The sequence below is a fragment of the Ipomoea triloba genome, chromosome 4 (genome assembly GCF_003576645.1).
Source record: "Ipomoea triloba cultivar NCNSP0323 chromosome 4, ASM357664v1".
Classification (NCBI taxonomy): domain Eukaryota; kingdom Viridiplantae; phylum Streptophyta; class Magnoliopsida; order Solanales; family Convolvulaceae; genus Ipomoea; species Ipomoea triloba.
The window spans coordinates 2,636,604-2,658,661 of record NC_044919.1 but is presented as its reverse complement, the minus strand read 5'-3'; the positions used below and the strand labels follow the sequence as shown (position 1 = coordinate 2,658,661).

At 34.4% G+C, this 22,058-nt stretch overlaps 5 protein-coding genes across 5 annotated transcripts in view; 1 reads left to right on the top strand and 4 right to left on the bottom strand.

Annotated features, from left to right (window-relative positions):
- Positions 1–3,799: 3,799 nt before the first annotated feature.
- LOC116016695 lies at positions 3,800–5,960 on the top strand. Its single transcript, XM_031257068.1, has 3 exons — positions 3,800–3,949; positions 5,366–5,473; positions 5,564–5,960. The coding sequence occupies exons 1-3, from the start codon at positions 3,854–3,856 to the stop codon at positions 5,783–5,785; spliced, it is 426 nt and encodes a 141-aa protein (XP_031112928.1). The 5' UTR covers positions 3,800–3,853; the 3' UTR covers positions 5,786–5,960.
- A 57-nt stretch (positions 5,961–6,017) lies between these two features.
- On the bottom strand, positions 6,018–11,529 carry LOC116016694 (citrate synthase, mitochondrial). The gene is made up of 20 exons (XM_031257067.1): positions 11,384–11,529; positions 11,056–11,126; positions 10,882–10,944; positions 10,558–10,599; positions 10,209–10,274; positions 10,011–10,076; positions 9,800–9,913; positions 9,518–9,581; positions 9,150–9,232; positions 8,904–8,953; positions 8,745–8,822; positions 8,422–8,550; positions 8,290–8,332; positions 8,002–8,088; positions 7,778–7,879; positions 7,320–7,427; positions 7,169–7,219; positions 6,684–6,757; positions 6,538–6,589; positions 6,018–6,421 (listed from the first exon to the last, which is right to left on the bottom strand). The coding sequence occupies exons 2-20, from the start codon at positions 11,104–11,106 to the stop codon at positions 6,323–6,325; spliced, it is 1,422 nt and encodes a 473-aa protein (XP_031112927.1). The 5' UTR covers positions 11,107–11,126; positions 11,384–11,529; the 3' UTR covers positions 6,018–6,322.
- Positions 11,530–14,225: 2,696 nt separating this feature from the next.
- Positions 14,226–14,988, bottom strand: LOC116017242. Its single transcript, XM_031257789.1, has one exon. The coding sequence runs from the start codon at positions 14,879–14,881 to the stop codon at positions 14,594–14,596; it is 288 nt and encodes a 95-aa protein (XP_031113649.1). The 5' UTR covers positions 14,882–14,988; the 3' UTR covers positions 14,226–14,593.
- A 3,775-nt stretch (positions 14,989–18,763) lies between these two features.
- Positions 18,764–22,058, bottom strand: part of LOC116016605 (E3 ubiquitin-protein ligase RING1-like) — a 7,648-nt gene continuing 4,353 nt past the window's right edge. The window contains exon 2 of the mRNA XM_031256948.1: positions 18,764–19,057. The gene's annotated coding sequence lies outside the window, so the exon portion shown is untranslated. The remainder of the gene's footprint in view (positions 19,058–22,058) is intronic.
- Positions 19,066–22,027, bottom strand: LOC116016606 (E3 ubiquitin-protein ligase ATL42-like). The gene has a single exon (XM_031256949.1). It carries the CDS (start codon positions 21,525–21,527, stop codon positions 20,544–20,546), a length of 984 nt encoding a protein of 327 aa, XP_031112809.1. The 5' UTR covers positions 21,528–22,027; the 3' UTR covers positions 19,066–20,543.

Here is a 22,058-nt window from a genome sequence, read left to right as displayed (position 1 = left end):
ATATGTAGCCAGTGTGGAAAAATGCAAATCAATGGAAATTTTAGTGAAGTGGTCAATATTTGGTAGGTGGTATGTGGTCATAATCATTTGACCTCTACTATTTAGATGATATATTATAGAGTTCAGACATACACAAACATTGTCTGATGTATCCTTTGTCATCTTTCTTAAAAGCCATGTACGTTCTAATCCCTACTCTAGGTGCACAGAGATGAGGATTGTTGTGTTAATTTTCAAGGGTGACGCCGTTATTGTGAGCCTGCATTGATAGCGGCAAATTCACTTTTATGATAGTGATTATTTCACGGCACAACATCTTCTTAATTTCACATTATCAACCTAATTAATTTCTCAAATAATATAGAAGCAAATTCATGTTGATAATGGTGAATTTGATATCCTGTCCGACCATGTGGAAAACACGCTTGTCAGTTTGCTACGACATTCAGGCTGGTGAAGTGGTACTCAATATCCATTTTAATATATAAATATGTCTATATTATTTTTTATATAATGCATTTATATATGATTATTTTGTTGTATTGCTTTATACACTTCTTATGAAAATTTCTTTTGCATTGAGCAAATTTATATAATCAATTATATGTAAGACAAAAATATGTAAAAATCTTATCTTTTTTAAATAATATATTAAACAATATAATGTTGACTAGGACGAGTTTGGGTACATGTGAGTAGTGTTAAATGGATATGAGATCAGTATAAGTATCATTATATCGAGTTTAGATGTGTTCGAGTAGTTCTATAGTTAATTAAATTCAGAAAGTGCTTAATAAATAAGTACATACTTTACTAATTTTTATTTGTATTTGTATAAAGTAATTCTATATGAACTCCCAAATTATACTACTACCTCCGTCCCAAAATGGTTGTCTGGTTCGTTTAACGATGCTTGACTGAAGTAATTTTTAATCCAATTTTTCATAATATTAAGTTTAGCATTAATATATAAAATTTATATATTTAGAAACTACATTAAAAGTACTATTAAACACAAAAATTAAATTTAAAAATAATAAAAAATTACTAAAAAAAATAAGCAAAGAAGAAAGAGTTGGTTTGACCAATGAATAGTAAATAAGACAGGTAAAATGGGACAGAGCGAGTATCATTTTTTATTCCCTATGACATGTCATGCTTTGATTACTTAATTTAGTAGGGGGTCATAATATTTATCCATTATTTTTTTTCTTCCTTCAATCAAATTTTAACACAAGTGGGAGTAAAAATTCGGAGTATGATTTTAGGAGTATATAGAAGTATTTTTTATTTGTATAACACTACCAAATATAGAGCATATATATATATATATATACTTACATGATTTTTTTAGAGAGAGAGAGAGAATATTTGCATGTTTGCTGCACAACAAAGTAAGGAATAATTCCAATAAATAAGTTTCCATGGCTCCATGCATGCACTGATGCACCCATTACCATTGTATTGCGAGGCGACAACAACAGCAATGAATTACGTTATTTACGCGTGTACTTAGGAGCCTAGCCAACTTTTATGACTTTTTATGGATAATGAAAATTTATGGTGACTATTGAAGAGTGTAAATCTCATTTTTACTTTATTCTATATTCTAAAAACGTATAGGAATGAATCGAATTCATGATTTTTTGACGAGAATCATATTTACCCACATATACAGCAACTTTTTATGAACATTTGATGTTGTATTTGTGCATACATAGTGGTGAAAAGTTGCACGACCACACAGAAAACAGTAGCCGCATATGAACCTATATGTGTGTGTGAAGTTAAAAGGCGAATTAAAGGCTTAAGTACTATACTTTAAATTAATAATTGAATATTTAAATTGTGTGTGTGAAGTTAAAAGGCGAATTAAAGGCTTAAGTACTATACTTTAAATTAATAATTGAATATTTAAATTATTTTACTTAAATATTAAAAATTATATTAAACTATTAATTTGTCTGGAGCATGAATTATCTTGTCTACAAAAAATACTTGCGGGGAAACTCCCCTCAACCTACTGAAACACAAAGAGAACACAAAGAGAGACGGGGAAAGAGAGGACCTACTGAAACACAAAGAGAGTCAACAGTTGCCTCCACTGAAGCTCGAACCCACTCCCATCATTCATGTGGGAGTGTTAATCAGGACACCGGGTACCACTAAACCACAAGGTCTTTGGCCCCTGCTCTATTATCATCCCTAAATCTAATTGCCTAGAGTAATAGCCTAAACCCAAATCTAATTGCTTAGAGTATAAGCCTAAACCCAAATTGCTTAGAGTATTAGCCTAAACCCAAATTGCTTAGAGTATTAGCCTAAACCCAAAAGTTGAAGCATCTAATTGGCTAGAGTATTAGCCTAAACCCAAAAGTTGAAGCTTGGTAAGCATGCTACACCATTATTACCAACATTTATTAATGTTTGCGCGTAAAGTACGTTGTCGTCATTTGAACCGTTGGCTTGATGATTGTATCAGACACATATAACTCTTAATATTTGTAATTTTGTATGGTTACTTTGTCATGTCCAGAGTAAATAGTAATTGATGTACTCAAATCTTCTTAACACCTTAAGTTAATAATATTAGCAGACCATATACAGTCTCATATTATTCAACTTCAACAAACACCATATTTACGTACTAATTTATCGGGTTGACTAGATCCGTCATTTCATACATAAAAAAAATTAAGTATAATACTGACCAAAAAATCCCAAATGCCACTATTCTCTTTTAGTAAAATGCCGCCACACACATGTCTCGAGTTGTATTTTAGCAAAAAAAAAAAAAATCTACAAAAATGTCACTATTCTCTTTTATCTATAGTATATAGTACATAGTGCACTTTTAATATTATAAAATCCCATACATCAAAATGCACTATTTTGATTAGAAATCTCAACGCATTCAAGATTTATTTTTAACTTTTGTTAAAATTTAATACAAGATAATACTTTATTTGGTATTGTATTTATAAAGTTTAGATTTGAGACAATATTTTAAAAGAAATTGTAATGTTATCACTTAGATAACACATACACAGATCAAATCATCAAAGTGAATGGAATACACGCAATTAATGGTGCATATTATTATCCATTAACCTTATCGTTGCGTAGCAAAAGTGAAATTAGAAAGAGACATTTGTTTGTTGGAACATGTTAGAAAGAGACATATGAGGAAATCATATTCTAAAGTAAGTAAGTTACTGGCAGGTCTTCCTTTCTTTATCAGCTCATCTTTGACTTTATTGCATGGCATGCACACGGTTTCCTTTTAGTTTCTTGCCCACAAAGGCAAATGACTCTTACACTCTAGTCTGACAAAATTGTGAAAAAGTAAATCATAATGGTTCAACAACTTATTAGATGCCAAAGACCTTGTGGTCTAGTGGCACCCGATGTCCCGGTTTACACTTCCATATGGATGATAGGAGTGGGTTCGAGCCTCAGTGGAGTTTCACATAGATGACGCGAATGAGTTCGATACTTCATTGTAACAGAGTCAGTAGTACTCAAAAAAAGTAGTGCATGGTGCGTCATTGTTACGTACTAAGCCCGCGGGTTGAGCGTGACGAGATAAAAAGTCCGCTAAAATATGAGCTCAAAATATCAAAATCCGCTTTTTGCGGCTATACTTTTGAACCCAAAATACTAAAGGAGTACATCGGTTTCAGCCCATTGGCAATTAGGGAATGGGCCTCAAATTGGGCTAACATTTATGGCAGATTATTATAAATAAAATTTTGTACTCCGTATAATTTTACTCCGTATAACTGTAAAAGATAAATAATAATAATAACTCCTGATATCAAGGCCACGTTTGGTTGCTGCAGTATCTCCGGGAATGGCCGAAGAAGGAAAGTTTCCGCCACCATCGGCGCCGTCAACAGCGACGGCTGATGCTCAACTCTTTGGTCTCTTAACAAATCTTCTCCAGCAGGTATGTCAGACACATACATACATATATATTGCTGAAAATCTATGAATTTTCTTCGTCTTTCATCGTTTTCTGTAGTTTTGAGGTAATTCATGGTAGATCATAAAATCCTGGATCTCTTTCTAATTTTTTTTTTATTTAATTTCGTTGTTCAAGATCATTTTCCTTGATATATGATGGAAAAGATTTCCTCATTCATTATTGCTAAATGCCAATGATGTTCGATGTTCTTAGATTGAGCTTTTATAGATTAAATGGTTAAATTACTATGCTAAATATGAATTTCCACCAAACCGGTCAGTGTGATTAGGGGACTTTAGAAACATCCAAATTTTATGCTATCGAGGTCAGAGGTCCAGGATGAATTTGGACAGATTGCTAGCATGAAAGAAGGTGCTATGGCAGGCAAAACTTTCATAGTAATAATGTTTGAATCCTTAGCTGCTGAATTTGTGGTGTAAATTGGAAATGTTAACATTGTAGATTTACTATGTATATGGCTCCATTGTCCAGCCTTTCCATATCCAAACCCTGATATTGGAAGGAATATCTTAGATGTAGATTGTTCAGGATAGGTAGCAATGTAGCATGAAACAGCATAATAGTTGACTATGGGAAATGCTTTATTGTTGTCATTTCCTTCTTGCATAAGGTGATAAGGCTACACTACCCTTATTGCATTTTTGTTTTGCTTTTGGGTTTAGGGATTGACGACTGGATTTCTTGAGGTTTGGTAGGTAGGGGCCATAGGGCATATAAATCGGTATATAAACTATGACTTAAAATGGGTGTCTTTTGATCCTGGACTCTTTCTCCTGAGCAAGTGATCATTGTTTCAGGCTTTCAGCCAACTAGAAGCTTCTCATTTTCTTCCCAAGCTAATATCACCTCTAGGATGGAAGGTATTTGTGAATGAACCTTGGGAAATGTCTGTTGTGGGGTGAATTTCCTGATGGCAAATGATGCGGATGGATTTGGCATGCGGTGTGAAAAATGAATATTAGCGTGTGCTGAGATTTGGTGTTAGCATTGTTCTGGCCTTGGAGTTTGTTTTCTAATTTGATATATGATTTATGTTGTTGGTTCTGTTTACGAGCTTAAAGGAAAATGAGTTTTGATGTTAATTGGCCTGGTTATTGGAAAGAGGGGCACCTTGCTTGGGAATTAGAATGGCCAATGCTAGTGGTCTTATTTACCAATCAAATAGGACATGTATTTACATTCTTTAATTGCAATGATTAATTATAGTTTTTTTTTTTTTTTTTGTTCGTATTGCACCAATATCTGTATCCGGACTAATTCAACCGAGTCTTAGTTGGATTCCATTTAGAAAGGGGACTCTCCCAAAGGTGTTGCTGCATGTGTTATGTGTACGAATTTTAGTCAAAGGGAAGCAACATTTTAACAAACACTTTTCAGGTTGAGTCACTATCTAATCAAGAGGAAGTGGAGTTACGTGCCAAGATACAGGCCTTAGGGATGGAAATTACAAAAGTCCCTTCGAAATCAGCACATCTTCTTGATGAGGTGAGTCCCGACTCTCTAGTCAAATTTGCAGTATATCCATCTTCCCTCGGGTTTATGCCTGACTTGGGAACATTACATCTGTCCAATTAGATGGAGATTGCTGAGGAGTTGGATAAGTTATCGTCAAAGCTGGATCACGTAGATGAGATGGTTTCCTCAGCCATGGCTGCTGATCCACAGGTCCAATCTCTCTTAAGCAGCACTGCTGATCTATGGATGCCTGTTATTACTGCCAGTTCAGATGAGCGGAGGAATTTTACAGCTCCGGTTGGTGATGATAATCAGGAAGCCAATGGGAAGCATTCCAAGTAGTTTGTAGTAAAAAAGTAAAAATATTATTTCAATTCGTTGGTTTTCTTAATAAATTGGATTATTTTTGTGACATAAAGCGTCGATTGTGTGCGGCACAAATTTCAACTAATAAATTGGACGTATGTATGTTTTGTGAATTACATTCTTGAGAATAAATCCTCCCCCCGTCTGTCAATGTTTTTTATTCTCAGGAACTAAACATACTGCAAGTGGTATCGATGCCCTAAACAACTGAAAGGGGAAAAAAACAATCATTTTTATATTTGCACTATAATGGTACAATGCTTATTTCAGCTCGTAAGACAACAGCCTCAGGATGCTGAATCAGTAAAAAGGTTTCAAAATGCTGGCAACAACTGAAGTAAAAAATTGGGGGCAATGGCAGAACACCTATGGCAACACAGGTAAAATCTAGCTAAAGAACTAAAAAGATCATCTTCAAGACTTCAACCGCCCCCTTGAAAAGTTTTCGGCCGCTTTTTGCCAAGGAGTTATTATTAAGAAATTAATACAGAATTCTATACTCAAGTGAAAAATTCAAGCACCAGCAGCTTTCTTGCAGTAATTTTCAAGCCACTCCATGGTTACACTCTTCGGCCTCTCCAATGGCAATCCAAGAGCTCGGTCCCATATCAGCTGAATAAAACGGTAGACTGTTATCAGTTTCTCAATGCTGATTTACAAGGATAAGAGTTACAGTGCAGATACTATTGGAGAAGAGGTGGGAGGAGGGGCTAGTAGTGGAGATTTACCTGTGAGCAAATGCCAATAGCTCTAGATACACCAAAGAGGACTGTATAATATCTGTAGAAAATTAAGTCAAAAGAGCTTATCAATTTTGCCTGAATCATTTTACAAGCCTGAACAATTTTATGAAGGAAAGAAATATGGAATATACCTTGCTTCAGATAAACCGTAATGGTTCAATAACACCCCACTGTGCGCATCAACATTTGGCCATGGGTTTTTGACCTGTAAAGTCGAAACTCATTATTCAATCTGATAAAGCCCCTTCATAACATCCGTGTTCAGAACACTAATAATAATAAATTAATTTGATAATAGGCAGAGCTTTGTGATCTCAATATCAGAACAATAATATCTACAAGATGCACTTCAGACTGGACAAAAGCACAATAATTTTATTAGCATGCAATAACAAAATTAAATGGCTATCAGAATATTTTTCAGCACATGGAAAAGGGAAATGATACATGCATCTCAGATTTCAAGCACTAGCAAAGCTCAATGCTATTATTAAGTATTAAAATTCTTTGGCATTGCCAATGAAGTCAACAAAAGAAATATATTCTTAAAACCACTAAATTAATCTACAAATGTAGGTTGAAGCAAAAAACAAGTATCACATGTATAGCAGCTTACCTTGCCAAGTTCTGTAAGGATAGGAGGAACGACTTCATAAAGCTTTGAAACCTGCAAAAGAAAAATACACATCAGATAACACATTAGTTAGATCATATAAGAATAACAAAACAACACAGGGATACGGCAGTATTAAGGCTTAAGTTATAACCAGTTGAAACAATGGATCTTCAGGTAAGTGCTTCAATGCAAATTCTCTTTGGCAAGTGTATCTAGGGTCGGTCTTGCGCAGAACTCCATGCCCAAATCCAGGTACAACCTGCATTTAAAGAAGTGCACCAGAAAAGATATTAATCAGTTTTGACCTTGTAAAATAGATACCCTTAAAATCACAAACCCTGTTCCCAACACCCAAGAATGCACAACTATGGGGAGAGGATGTGGTCCACTCTTTTGAAACAAAAGAAAAGTGATCAAGGAGCAAAATTATGACAATGCTAAGTAGAAATACGCAAGGCAGACAATAGATGGTGGTGGTTCCAGCTAATTGGCTTATGAAACGATGAGAACATGACCACTTGAGAGTAGTAAGCCTTCGCTTAAAGATCAAGAAAATAGGATACAAAAAACATTTGAACACCAGAACAAAAATTGTCAAAAGTAAATTACCTTGCCGCTGTTTAAGGTTTTCCAGACATAATCCTTTAGCTGCTCTTTGGATATGTTCTCCCCACACTCCTCTACAACAGATTTGATCCATAATAACACTTCCTGTCATAATTACAAACAAGTAAGCACAATATAAGCAATGAATCATCTTGCAGGTGTAAAAATGTTAATGCATTACAAAAACAAAGAAATATAATGAACATTAAAGGGAACAGTGAAATCACCTGATTAGCCAAACCATGGAGGGGGCCGGCTAGACCATTCAATGCAGCTGCAAATGAGAGGTAAGGATCTGAAAGAGCACTGGCCACCTGATCAAGCAATTAATCAGTGAGTACCAAAAGCAAGTAGTCAAAGGAAGGTGATATAAGGGAAATAAATAACACTAGGGCATACATTCAGAGTCTGCATGTAACTGTCAGACATATAAGCATATTACAAACTCCACATAAGAATTGATAAACAAGTCCAAAAATATGTGATTTTTATAACCCCCAAATAGTATAACTTACCAGGTGACCAGTGTGAGCACTAACATTCCCACCTTCGTGATCACTGCAAGGCAGGGGATAGTTAGATGTGTCCTACTATAAAATCCAGATCAACCAAACATATCAGATATCAAACTAAGTAGTATTGCCCACCTATGGATGGTAATATAGAGCCTCATAAGTTCATGTACAGCAGGGCTGTCATAACCTAACATGTGTGCAAAATTTGCACCATAATCCAAGTTGTCGTCTTTTGCTATAATTTGGGCATTCTTGTACATCCTTCACAAGAGTAAACAACGTTTAAGTGAAACATAATAAAAGAAGCAATTAGAATAGTTGATCAGACATCATGATACTTCAAAGCACAATAAGAAGATTTATCCTTTCTTTCCTGTGAGAGGACAGGTACACATGAAGAGGAGAAGAAGACAATAACTAATATAAATTATGAATGCTATATACAGCCATCTAACCTGCGATATACATAGGAAGCTACAATTGGAACTTGAGCAATCAAACTGAGGGAGTCCTCATATGTTGGTTCCCAGAGCCTAAAAAAAAAAAGTACGTGTAAGTGCTTTAAAAAATTGGACAAAATTCTCTAATCAGAAATTTGGGAAGTGAAAGCTCACTTCGACTTGTGAATCCCCTTTTCATATGCCTTCTGAAATTCACTGTTAACCTGAAAGAGGAAAAAAAAAAAGAACTTTAACAGAGTGATCATATGAAGGAAGAAAGAAAAAGGTATTGCCATCTTTTTGACTATGCAGGGAAGTCACACCAATCAAGCATGTTCAGCGTAACAATTCAACCTTCAAAATTAAATTGGATATTCAAAAGAGAAGTAGGAACATAGTACGAAGTAGTTGATATTTGACCTGAAGAGCCATGACACCAGTTGCAAATTGAGTCATTGGGTGAGCCGTAACAGGTAAGGCATCAATGGTTTTATACACATGGTCTGAAACCAGAGAGAAGAGGATTACATAAATATTGTTGCATTCTGATGATAAACTTAAGAAAGCTTTAACATTTCAACTTTCTAAATTGATGCACACAACAAGTTTTAAAAGAAAAATGTTAAATAAATGAACATAACTACTCTGATAATCACAGAAGCTGGAAGGAAATAAGAAACAATAATTTATCCCAAAAGAACATAGGTCATTCCAATAGTACAGACATCAACATGAGATACTAAAGAAAAAGAGTGAAAAGAAATTTGAGATATTGAAAGACACAAAACCTGGAACAGTAGCACGACTGCTCAATTCTTGAGATAAGGAATCCACTTGTGCCTTTGACGGCACCTGTAGAGCCAATAACAAAGGAAAAGAGATTAAGAGAATTTTCCAAAAGCCTGGCCATGACAGTCTTCAAGAAGCAAGAATAAATTCATGAAAAGAAGAAAAACGAAGGGCCACTGTCCAAAAAGTAGATATGAACATGATTAAGGCTTTCCCTTACTCCCTCCAAATTGGCAGGGCAATAATGCTTTCATTTTTATCAATTTGCCACAATGTCTTACCTTTCCTGTTAGGAGAAGCCACAGCAGACCTTCAGGCATTGGCTCTCCACCAAGCTTTGCACCAGGTAGTAACTTCTGGCATTCAGGTATAGACAATCCCCTAAAGCGGATTCCCTGGTAGAATTGAGAAAAGGATGCAGAGAACAGAGAATTGATCAGCCTGAAACAGCTTCAACTCAGAGAAATCATAGTATCACATAATAGCACATACCTCATCTGGGTCAAGTAATGAGGTTTCCCACAATAATCCAGTCATTCCTCTCATACCACCAATTACCTTCAAAGGGATGACAAAACTCAATCAGGATTTACCATACACATTCCTTTAAGACATATAATTCTACATTTCTTCTATTAGTAAAATAGCTAAAGTTATTCCATTAATAAAAATAGCTAAAGAAATCTTTACCATATCTACTGTGATGTTTCCAAGTTGAACCTTTCCATGCTGTGACTTGATTTTCTTGAGGCGCTCCTGAAACAAAAATCAGAGAACAAGGAATTAAGAGGTATGGTCAAGTGAACAAAATACTACACCATATTAATAGCTGAAGAGCACACATTTCAGACAGAAGAAGCTGGAGCACATGCATGCACATACGTGTCAAACTTTTCAGTCAAGGAAATTATGTATCCATCCAGGCACAATTGGAAAAATGCAAAAATCTGAATTTCTTTGAACTTGCAAGAAGATAAAGAGGTATGGTTGGAATAGCAATAGTAGAACTGTTACAGTGAAATCATGAGTCATAACATACCTGTTGTTCTGGAATCAATTCCTGAAGCTGAGAACGGAGGTCCTGTTTAAAGAAAGGCAACAATGGTATGAGCATAGATTCAATTATTCAAATAATATTAGATTACCAAAATCCACACAGCACCAAGTTCATGCACAAGCGCAATAGTAAAAAATTTTAAAAACAAACATGTTTATGATTTGCAGGTGAGCAAGGCAATGCTTCAATGTCTGCTCAATTCCTTTCCAAATAACATTACAGCATGCAAACTTCTAAAAATCAAATAGGAGCTGCAACAAGGCAGCATGCCCCCTGATCCACACTATGCATCATAACGACACTTACCAGATCAGATGAGGTCTGAACTTGGAGCCAGCGCACCGAATTGCTAAGGTTAGGCTGCTGAACCTAAGATTCAAATACGAATGCATGCCAAGCCATGGAAATCAGTAGAAAACACTAAAGTATCAAACCAAATAAGCTCACAAACACGCACACAACTGATATAGTGTGACTTACAGCTCGAGATCGCAACTTTGACAGTAGAGAAACGCTTCGGTAGAACACCATTGCTAGCAATCGATATACCACTGAAACAGCGTAAAATCCACGTAGATTCTCACAAATCAACAACTTCACCAGCACATAACATTAATTTCACGCGAATCCATACATACAACGATACGCAAAAAATCAACCGTTCACTTAAACCGAAATAGATTGGAGCAAGTGAAACAAATGAAACTAAAAATCAATTAGCAATTAATTGAGTAAAAATCGTTTGCAAATTAGCAGGAAGTTCAACCATTGTTCAATTATGCGAAGTATAATACGAACCAAAGCTTACCTAGAGAGACGCTGGGAGAGATTAGGTGTATTGGGAGAGATCTGAGAGAGAGAGAGAGCAGAGACTAATAAACGGGGTGGCTTTGGCCTTTCCTGAAAGAGCGGCTGGCTCGCCAGAAATATATTTGATAAAAGAAAATTCCAATACTGTCGTGGCCTCTGTCTCCGGGTGCCCTTTTGATCGATTTGACTTTCAAAATTGCAGTGCGTTAAAATGGGGACACTTTGACCCCTTTTTTTTTCCAAACAATAAAAAGCCTAAATAACTTTCTCATGGAAAGAAAATATTGATAATTAGGGGTTCTAAAATAGACTTTTTTGTCAATATTCCGCCACTAAAATTTGATTATGTGATATTCCTCAAAAGATAGTCATAGATGTGTCATCTGAGCAACAAAAGTATTTAGCTAAACTTTTAATTGTATATGATCGAATATATGTTATACGATGAACCAATAAAACACAGCCTAGCGATCTTATTATTGATTGTTACAAAAGTGATCAAACTCATATTTAGGTGGGAAGTCAATTATGTACGGCTTGACAACAAGAATGGACACTCGCAATTACTCTTCGATATTATGCACTTACAAAAAAAGTGCGATAGACAATCAAGTTTTAAGTCATGATTACATTTAGATCATAATGGTGTATTATGCTTATGATGACCCAATGGTCAACCAATGTGTGCTAGAAGCCTAGAAGTAGTATAAATACTTGCTCATTTATAAGAGAATGAAAATTGAATTGAACTCTAAAATTGTGAGAAAACTTTTCTTTGTATAAATATATATAATGAACGAAATCGTTTAGTTAGAGGTGGTGAGAAAACAATAAATCTATTGCCTATCAATCGTGACCTCTATTGCCTTTATCTCCATACCCGTGACGCCAAGGTTAAATTTATCATTGCCTTTATCTCCATACCCGTGGCACCAAGGTTAAATTTATCATTGCATTTATCTCTATACCCGTGACACCAATGTTAGATTTATCATTGAAAGTTTTCTCCTAACAAGGCTATGTGGATTTTTTTTTATTCATTGAAACCTTTTGTACTTTTTTTTTTTTTATATATTTAGGCAAAAGGATCAAATAGACCCATGTACTAACACTGATTGTTCATCCAGCATCATGAACTAAAATATGGTCCATCTAAGTCATTATACTCCTAATTATTTTTCATCTAGCATTTTTAGCCCATTTCTAACAAGTAACCCATCTAATTTATTGACATGGAAAAATAAAATAATAAAAAATGATGACATGTTATTTATATGAATGTTTTGGATGATTTTACCCTATTTCATTAATGGAAAAAGTGATTTCTTGCAATGAAATAGGGTAGAAATCAAAGTTGATATATAATGTTTTAATTACAGTGTACTGCACGACTGTGTATGTATAGTGGGATATTCAAAGTTGTTCGGCAATTAAATTACATGAAAATCAATATATTAAAATTAAATATAATAACTTAAGATATTATATTGGGTAAATTTTATTATTATTTTTAAAAAATAATTTAATTTTTATATATCAATTTTCATGGAATCTCATTGTCGAACAACACTGAATACCCCGCTATACATATACAGTACACTCTGCTATACGTACACAGTACACTGTAGTTGAAACTTTATATAACAGCTTTGATTTCTGCCTATTTCTTTCTAAGAAATCATCCAAAAATACAATATCTTAAGTTATTCAATTATTCAAAAATCCAAAAATATTAATTTATTTTTAAAATAAAATAAAATTTACCCAATACAATATATCTTAAGTTATTATCAAAATAATTTAATTTCCATATATCGATTTCCATGAAATCTCATTGCCGAACGATAGTGAATACCCCGCTATACATACACTAATGTAGTTAAAACTTTATATAACAATTTTGATTTCTACCCTATTTCATTGCAATAAATTATTATTTTTTTCATTAATGAAATATGGTAGAAATCATCCAAAACATCCATATAAATAACATGTCATTATTTTCTCTAATTTTATTTTTCCATGTCATCAAATTAGATGGGTTACTTGTTAGAAATAGGTTAAAAATGCTAGATGAAAAATAATTAGGAGCATAATGACCTAGATGGACCATATTTTAGTTCATGGTGCTAGATGAACAATCAATGATAGTACATGAGCCTATTTGACCCTTTTGCCTTATATTTATTATTATATTATAATAATTTGATATGAAAGTTGTACCACTCTTGAAAGTGAGTGAATATTACTTACTACTATACCGTAGCATTTTTTATGAAATCTAAGGGTGTGTTTGGTTTGCACATAGAAATCGAAATCGGAATGAGTATCAAATGCTTGGTAATGGTAATGGTATTAGAGCATCGGTAATAGTAGGGTTTTTTTTTTTTTTTTTTTGTAGTTTTTGATGAGTTTTTGTAAGTGTGATTAGGAAAGATAATTTGAGAGGAGAAAGAGATAAAAAATAATAATAAAAAGGAAAAAAAAAAGTGTTGCAAAATTGACGCAATCTGTAAAGAAATTGTTGAAATAAACGGGCATGCACGCGCCTAGTGAGCGTTTGATGTGTGCGCCCAAGCTCTCATTCTTCTCTCTGACCCAATCATTGTTCTAAAAATTCGTTTTTATAGTTGAACTAAATCATTCTTTTCCCTCCACATCATCTATCACTATTTCAAAATTCCTAAATAAATCATTGGTATGGATACTCTCAGTGAAAATATTTTGCATATTTAGTAGTAAGGTGAAATGAAAATTATTATTATTAGTTGGAAAAGCGACTAAGGAGGAAGAGAATGAAACTCATATTTTATTATAGAATAAAATTTGCAATTAAGAGATAATCAAAACTCATAATAATGTTCTAAAACCTTGTCAACTAAATAATTTTTTTAGGGTTAATTTACAGGGTCTTTCTCTCCGTCCGTTTAACGATCCAGGGTCAACTAAACAATAACAATACATTGATACTCATTCCTTATAATTAACCTATCGACCAAACACACCCTAAAACTTGTAAAAGTTTATGTAATCCACAACCGACTATAGTACCTGCCACTATACAGTACAATTTTACATCTTAAATTTACACATAAACGGAAAAAAAAAAAGTATATAAAATAAATCAGAAAACATAATCTATATATCAATCCAATTATTGAAGAACAAATGAATATTTTTTTTAAAAATCCCTAAATCAGACCAAGAATTAACTATTGCGTTCAAGCTCATCAGTACTGTCCTTGAAAGATGTGGATGATGATGAGGCGAAGTCCTTGGGAGGAATAGGATAATAGGGCTCGCCGCCGGCCGGCAAGTCGGCGAGCGCCGCCATCATGCGGCGGATGCTGAGGGTGCGCGCCCTCTTGAAGCTGAAGGATCTCGCCGGCGGCGCGTCGGAGAAGACGGCGGAAGACTTGGATAGGATGAAGTAAACCAGAGCTTGAACTAGGAGGAAGAGCCCCACCTTCACCAACATGTCTTCGTCAAACTCCATTTTCGATCTATTGATTTCTGAGAAATAAAATGAAGAAAAATATTGAGAGGTTGTGATTGGAACACCAAAAGATGATGAGGATTGAGGATGAAGGATGGATAATGCATTCACATAACGCGTTTATATATAGAGGCCGACCGGAGAGAGATCATAGCTTGATTTGCAGTATGGAGTTTCAATTCCCATGCTACCCCACTTCAACAATTGACACGTGGAATCTAGAATTTAATTACTTGGTAGGAACATACTGCATCTTAGTCGGACTTTATCATGTGATAACTTTTACAAGAATGTTGTGAAAGAAGAAAAATCAGCTATCGAGTCTCACAGCAATCGTGTGTAAGCAACCTTTCAAAGTAAGGGATTTTTTGTGCGTAGTAAGTAAATATCTAGCCTTGTATTTAACTGAATTACCGTGATTTATATATTTTCAGATATTCTGTGGGGGCGGAACGGGTGGACTTTTGGTGTTTAGAATTCAATTTTTTGGAAGGAAGTATTTGAAAATTTTTGTTTGTCTATTAAACATTAATTATTAGCCAAATCAAACATTCAAACCTAAACATATGCATTTTTATTGCGAGATGATCAAATTTAGGTTCTCTAATTAATATTTAACTAATCAAAAAGAATAATTGTCTCATTGAAACATGTAAGTGTAGTATAACCAAACATTGATTATAAATGTTTGTATTTGAAGCTTGAAATAAGTTATGGGACAAATAAATACGGAGTATTACATTTTGTACAAAATTTAATATATCTATCACGGTAAAATTAATTCAAATTCTGTTTACTAGCTGTCTTAAATTATTGATTAATGTTTTTTTTCTTTGGCAATGTTTATTGGGCTTAATTAGTAAGGGAGGATTTGTAGATGAAATTTTGGCGTCTTTAGTGCACAATTTTCTCCGGAGGCTAATGGAAAAAGGCAAAGGAAACAGAAAGTAAGGATTGTTTAACAATTAGTTAAGTTGCGTGTGAACATCTGGTGCAGCACGTTTCTTGCAAGGGAAAATTACGTAGAAATATAATTCAAAAAATTATACTATATAAAACAAATGGTGCCAGTCAGCTAAAGTCACAATAACATTTTCTTGGCAATTCAAGACAAAGATCTAGAATATGATAAGACCATATGATATATAGATGCATTGTTTCCCTCATCATCTAGAAACCATGAAAAGGAAATTCATGCTTTTCACACTGTGAAATTGAATTCTAATAAAAATCCTAATCAATATTTATTGGGAAACTTGAAAGAAGTTAAAAGTGGGCGTAACAGAATTTTATACGTACCCATAAATTATATAAGATTGTTCATAACTTATATTGGGAGTGTACATTGGTAATGACGAGAAACAAAATGAACGTGTTCTACTAATTAACTTTAATGGAATAACTTTAATGGAATTAAAAGAAATAGACTGTACTAAAAAAAGAGATAGACTAGTCCCGAAAGTGGTGGACAAATGGATGAGGTATGGTTGGTTAGGAGTTCAATTCTTATTATTTGTTTGTTTAGTATATAATTTATGATAAATTCTATAATGTTGAAATTGTATCATACATATTACTATAAATAATTTTTTTTAAAAAAAAATTAAAGTATGATGTTGTCCGAGACTTCCCCTCGTCACCCAACAAAAAAATATGTGGTGTAATTTGTGTAAATAATTGTATTTACAAAATTGTTAGTAGTAGACAACATTTTCAATATTGGAGAATTTTTTTTTTGATAATTTATTATGAGAATATTTTATCCATCGTTAGTGTATGTGTTATAGTGTTATACACCAACGAAATATTACAACAGGTTGCCTCATTAATAAGGACCAAATCAAAATTGACTTTAAATTTTTCTAATAAGGTGGTGTGTTGTGGTGCTCTGTTGGTGTATATCACTTATACACTAATGCCATTTCAAATTTTCTCATATATTATATATTGTTGTAAGTTTAATTAATCAAAATTTCATAATTTAAAAAAAAAAATATTTTAAGCAAATGAAAAATAATTTATCCATTTTTCTTTCTTTTCAATTATTATGTATGCATACACTAAAATCCACACTCAACTTTAAAGTTGCCTGTAAAACGCCTCGTTTCTTTGCTTGTACATATCTTGATTGATTTGTTCATCAAAAGGGGCCCCTTATTAGGCTCAACCAACCAACTTTAATTCTGTTTTGCGTGCTTATTTCGAGCACCCAAATATAGTATAGTATATATGGCCTAATAATTTTAAGGGAAAATGACATTTTTTCTCCATATGTTATATGTTTATAGCATTTTTTCTCCCTGTGTTATTAAAGTGGCAGTTTTTCCCCATCAGTTATTTTAAAAGTGATAGTTTTCTCTCTTGTAATGTTAAATTGACATTTTTGTCCTTAAAATAACTATTTCATTTATTTTTATTCTCCAATCAATTGTTACTAATATGTATGGAAGATCACGGTTCGATACGATCCTAATCGAACACTGTAGCAATTGAACTTAAATAGTATAGACGGTTACGATTACGATTCAGAACCGAAAAAAAAAATAAAATAATTGTTAAATTTAGACTATTTTTAAATAAGAAATAAAATTATAAAAATAAATACTTAGTAAATAAATACATAAGTTTTGATTGGCGGTTTAAAATCGAAATTGGAACCGAACCGTACCGATTTATCAAAATAAGTGTTTGATTATTTTCACTATATATGACTGTAGTTAAGTTCCGGTTCACGGTTTAACAATTATTTAATTTTAAATTTTTTGGTTCTGAATCGTAACCAGAACCGTCCATACTATTTCGATATGATTGCTACAGTGTTTGGTTAGGTTCGAACCGAATCGTGATCATCCATACATATAAATAATAATTTGTTGGAGAAGAAAAATAAATGAAATAATTATTTTTAAGGGTAACAATGACAATTTAACATTTCAGGGGGAAAAAGTGCCACTTTAATAACACAGGGGGAAAAAATGCTATATGCACATAACATAGGGAAAAAAGTGCAATTTTCCCTAATTTTAATCATAAAATAATTATATGTATTGTTTGAATGGTGATAAATGATTTATTTATTAGGTAAGTGATGGTGCGTCAAATTAGGTGCACTGCATTAATAATTTTAAAATCGTACAGTATAAACCTGCCTAATGTACTAAAAGAGTTGGGGTAAGTTTGATTTTTGCCAACATTTTTTTAGTTGAACTTGTCGCATAGAGTCTTCTTAGTATATTTATAAGTTATTACACAAGATGACAAGAGTAAGATTTACCCAATACACCCCTTAAAAGAACGAAAAAAAAAAAAAAAAAAAAAGTTGGCGGCAAAAGCTTATTAATTATGAACGATCACATGAGAAGCGTGTAATGACTAGATTGCTTGCTTGACTATAGCTAAAATGGCTGGAAGCCAATGACGTTATTTATAAACTACTAACTGTCATCGTCCTACCCTATACCGGAAAGAAAACTTCTAAGTATATGACAAATTAAATAATTAGCGGTTGGCGCGCTGTACTTTAGAGTTGTTTTTCAGCAACAGGGTGAGGTTCAAAGGGAATCAAAGCCCCCCTGCAAAGGCACAAATAATTTGGAATTGGGCTCTCTACGTTGGGTGTGGATTTCAACGTTGAACAAAGTCGATTTACCTCATGATGGACCAAGAAAGCTAGAATGCTAGATCCTTTGAGCATTACTCAAATATGAGCATTACAATCGTTGCGTAGAAAGTAGAAAACTAGAAACTATAGACCAACATAATGGTTCTAAAACAAGCAGCAATGCACAATGGCGGCCACAAGCCATGATCACAAGCACTACATACCATATTTGCATAGAAACCAATGCACCAAGACAGAATATCACCCAAATAAAAAATATGAAGATATAGAAAGCGTTCATTTATTAGCAATTATAACCAAATTCGTCAGGACAAAGACGATTATACAAGTCACTTACAGCCTAAAGAAACTCACAAACCAGCCTTCACATGCAGATCAGAAGCAAAGGCAAGGGTAGGGGGTTTGGGAAGAAGGGGGGACGGGGAATGGATTTTAATGTTTATGCTTCGGAAATTTTTACAAACATGAAACATCCATGCTAGATCTACAATTCGTCAGATGCGCAGGTTGAACTTTATTCCTTCTAACAAGTCCTAATCGCAGCAATACTCCATCTGCACATACAATGAAGATGAAAAATAAGTTAAATTAGGGCCTGAGATCAATGGCATACAGATACCTGATAAATGTGATAGAGGCATATAATCTGTAGTGTCATAGTTTCTATGGCAGCAATGTGAAATAAAGCATATACTCTTGCATAATTGCCTTAGGCAAGTGCAAAGAGACAGAAACAGCTTTTAAACCATAATTAGAACAAGATAAGAATGTTTCATGTTGCAGCACTCACAGGTGAAGAATACGTTACTGCCATGTGAAGTTCCTGATAGCATAAAAGAATAGAAGCATCCTTCTATGGTAATGAAATAGGTTCATAACATAACCAATTCACGGTTAGCACAAATTGAGGCTTATATGTCAGTTCAACAACCCAACCTTGCATTTTGGTGCAGTACCAACATGAAAAGGCAGGGAAATGTGCTCAAGCACAACTCTCAACACATATCCATACAATCTAATGTGATTTTCAACAACTGAGTATATATAACTATATGATTACAGAACTAGAATAGCAAATTGTTCCAAGACAAACAACCCCAGAAAATTTATAAAGCACGAGTGTTGGTTTGAAGGTTGTTAAAATTATTTATTCCCAGTGTGAAAGGCTACTGTGTCTTGCGGAATCTAGGGGAGAGGATTTATACAGCCCCCCGAAGAGTTATCAATCTGTCTTATTTCAAATACTTATCAGAAGAATCACAAGATCATGTAAAAATAGCATGCATATAATAACCCAAAGATGGAGTGCTTCACTCATTAGTACATTAGTATGCATGTGCGCGCACATATGCCTTTTTGCTTGATACAATAAATATAGAATGTAATACAAACAATGAACTAATGCATACACAATAAATGAATTAACAATCACTAAAGCCTTGAAACAATTAACAATAACTTATTACAGCAGCCCTAAATAAACACGACTATATAACTTCTATACAAAGGGACCTAATGTTGTTGATAGGGTTAGGGTGTACGAGGCTATGTATACCTAGGGTGTAAGTAAGCATTTTCCAAGTTGAGTTGTGCTCAAGCCATTGAATGACAGGAAGGAACATGACAAGTTAGGACCTTAACATGATATTATGATAACATTCAGGATCAAATCTTTAAAAGGAAGGGAAATATACCAATTAGACTAAGAATGGGTGAATTTTAACAGCATAACTCATATTACAGGTAACAGTAAAACCAAGATGTGGACATCTACACCAAGCCTTAATGATTAGATCAATATCACATCCTGTTTCAAGCAATGACATGATATATATTTCATTCAGAAACTTTAGCTATTCACCCATAGTCCACAGACCTATTAGACAGTCAACTATTTCACTGCAAAATTAAAGCACAAGTATAGAATATCATCTGCAAAATACAGCAAATCATACTTAGGTTCTGTTGGAACAAAATACAAACCTTGCCAACTTCAAGATCTTACAGTGAATCCCCTTCATCTCCAGAGCACTACCACTATTAACCATTCACATTGGCCATTACTCCAACACCATAATCATTCTCACCAATGTTCGCCATTGACACCAAAAGATCCACGCTTTCAAGATCCATGCTTTCAAACTCAGTGTCCATCACAAGCTGATGGAAGCTAATGAGTAGACAATTCATAATCTCACTGAAACTCACACTGACACTTGTCAGGGCCAGAGTGTCGCTGCTCTGACTCCTCAAATGGTCTACCATGGTAAAATCAAGCCACCAATCATTCATCATGGTGAGATTAGGCATCATCACAATGGGAGTCGATGGATCCTGAAAATGCATGAAGTACTCATCATCCAACAATTCTTCCCCTATAAAATTCTCACCTCCTGGCAACCAGTCATTCATCATGGTGAGATTAGGCCTCACCGCAGCAGGTCTCGGTGGATCCAGAGGCAACAAGTCCTCCTCATCATTCAACGATTCTTCTGAAATTATTGTACTTATAAAATTCTCACCTCTTGGCAATCGACGATACCTAGGCATCACCGAAACAGGTGTCGGTGGATCATGAAAATGCATCAAGTCTTCCTCTGTCTCCTCTTCACCATTCAACAATTCCTCTGCAATTATTGTCCCTATAAAATTCTCACCTCTTGGCAACCCCTGCAAATCATAATCCTCATCCTCCTCTGTTGGCAGCTGGAATTGACAAACTGGGCATGTGTTCTTTGTCTCTAACCATTGCAAAATGCATTCTGAATGGTACACATGCTTACATGGAAGCATCTTAAGTTCTAGATCTAACACAAACTCACTTTTGCAAATTTGGCAACAACTAATTGGATCTTTTTCTAGAAATGAAGAGTTTACTTTTATGTTTTCAAGAGATGCTATAGCAGCCTTTGAAGTTGGACTGTGGAAGGGATTGCCATTAGAGGGGTTAGTGGCAAGGGAAGGAAAACAGTTGGGGATGCGAGAGTTGTCACTTGATGGGGCAAAAATGGTGGCAAGGTCCATAATAATGGGGTTGCAAGAGAGGGAAATTGTAGGATCTATATCAGAGTGGTGGGATAGAGAGGGAGTTCGGATGTTGGTGAGAACAGCAGGAAGGAGTGAAGAAGGAACATAGAGATGATGAATTTATATTCTGCACCTCTTGGAATGGGGAGGAAACAAAAGAGAAAGTAAAATGAAACAAGGCACACCGATTGTTGAAAATTGTTGTTCACACGATTTGTTTCGCATGGACTGAGCGGATAACGTGTGTAGCTACTAAATAGTGCTAAACGCATTTCTTTTGCAGGATTTAAGTACCCACCGCTTTTTGAATTTTTTTTGTCAGAAAACATGACCTGGCCGAGTGTGAATCACGTGTTCACAGCAAGAGTTTAAATGCATTGGGCAACCAATGCCCAATTAACTTTTCTCATTTATTTTTGAGTTATGCATCGCCGAATCCTAGAATTGATTGCTATTTTGTTTCTTCAGACATTTATTTTAGTGAAAATATTCTACCATTTTTGTCCCCCCCCCCCCCCCCCCCCCCCC

Bases quoted from the DNA above. Each gene is read 5' to 3' on its own strand.
- LOC116016695 (XM_031257068.1), top strand. From the start codon at position 3,854: ATGGCCGAAGAAGGAAAGTTTCCGCCACCATCGGCGCCGTCAACAGCG. The intron at 3,950-5,365 runs GTATGTCAGACA...AACACTTTTCAG, and splicing joins TAACAAATCTTCTCCAGCAG to GTTGAGTCACTATCTAATCA. The intron at 5,474-5,563 runs GTGAGTCCCGAC...CTGTCCAATTAG, and splicing joins CAGCACATCTTCTTGATGAG to ATGGAGATTGCTGAGGAGTT.
- LOC116016694 (XM_031257067.1), bottom strand. From the start codon at position 11,106: ATGGTGTTCTACCGAAGCGTTTCTCTACTGTCAAAGTTGCGATCTCGA. The intron at 8,551-8,744 runs GTTAGATGGCTG...ACTCTTGTGAAG, and splicing joins GCTTCCTATGTATATCGCAG to GATGTACAAGAATGCCCAAA. The intron at 7,428-7,777 runs GTAATTTACTTT...CTTTAAATGCAG, and splicing joins AAACCTTAAACAGCGGCAAG to GTTGTACCTGGATTTGGGCA.
- LOC116017242 (XM_031257789.1), bottom strand. From the start codon at position 14,881: ATGGAGTTTGACGAAGACATGTTGGTGAAGGTGGGGCTCTTCCTCCTA.
- LOC116016606 (XM_031256949.1), bottom strand. From the start codon at position 21,527: ATGGACCTTGCCACCATTTTTGCCCCATCAAGTGACAACTCTCGCATC.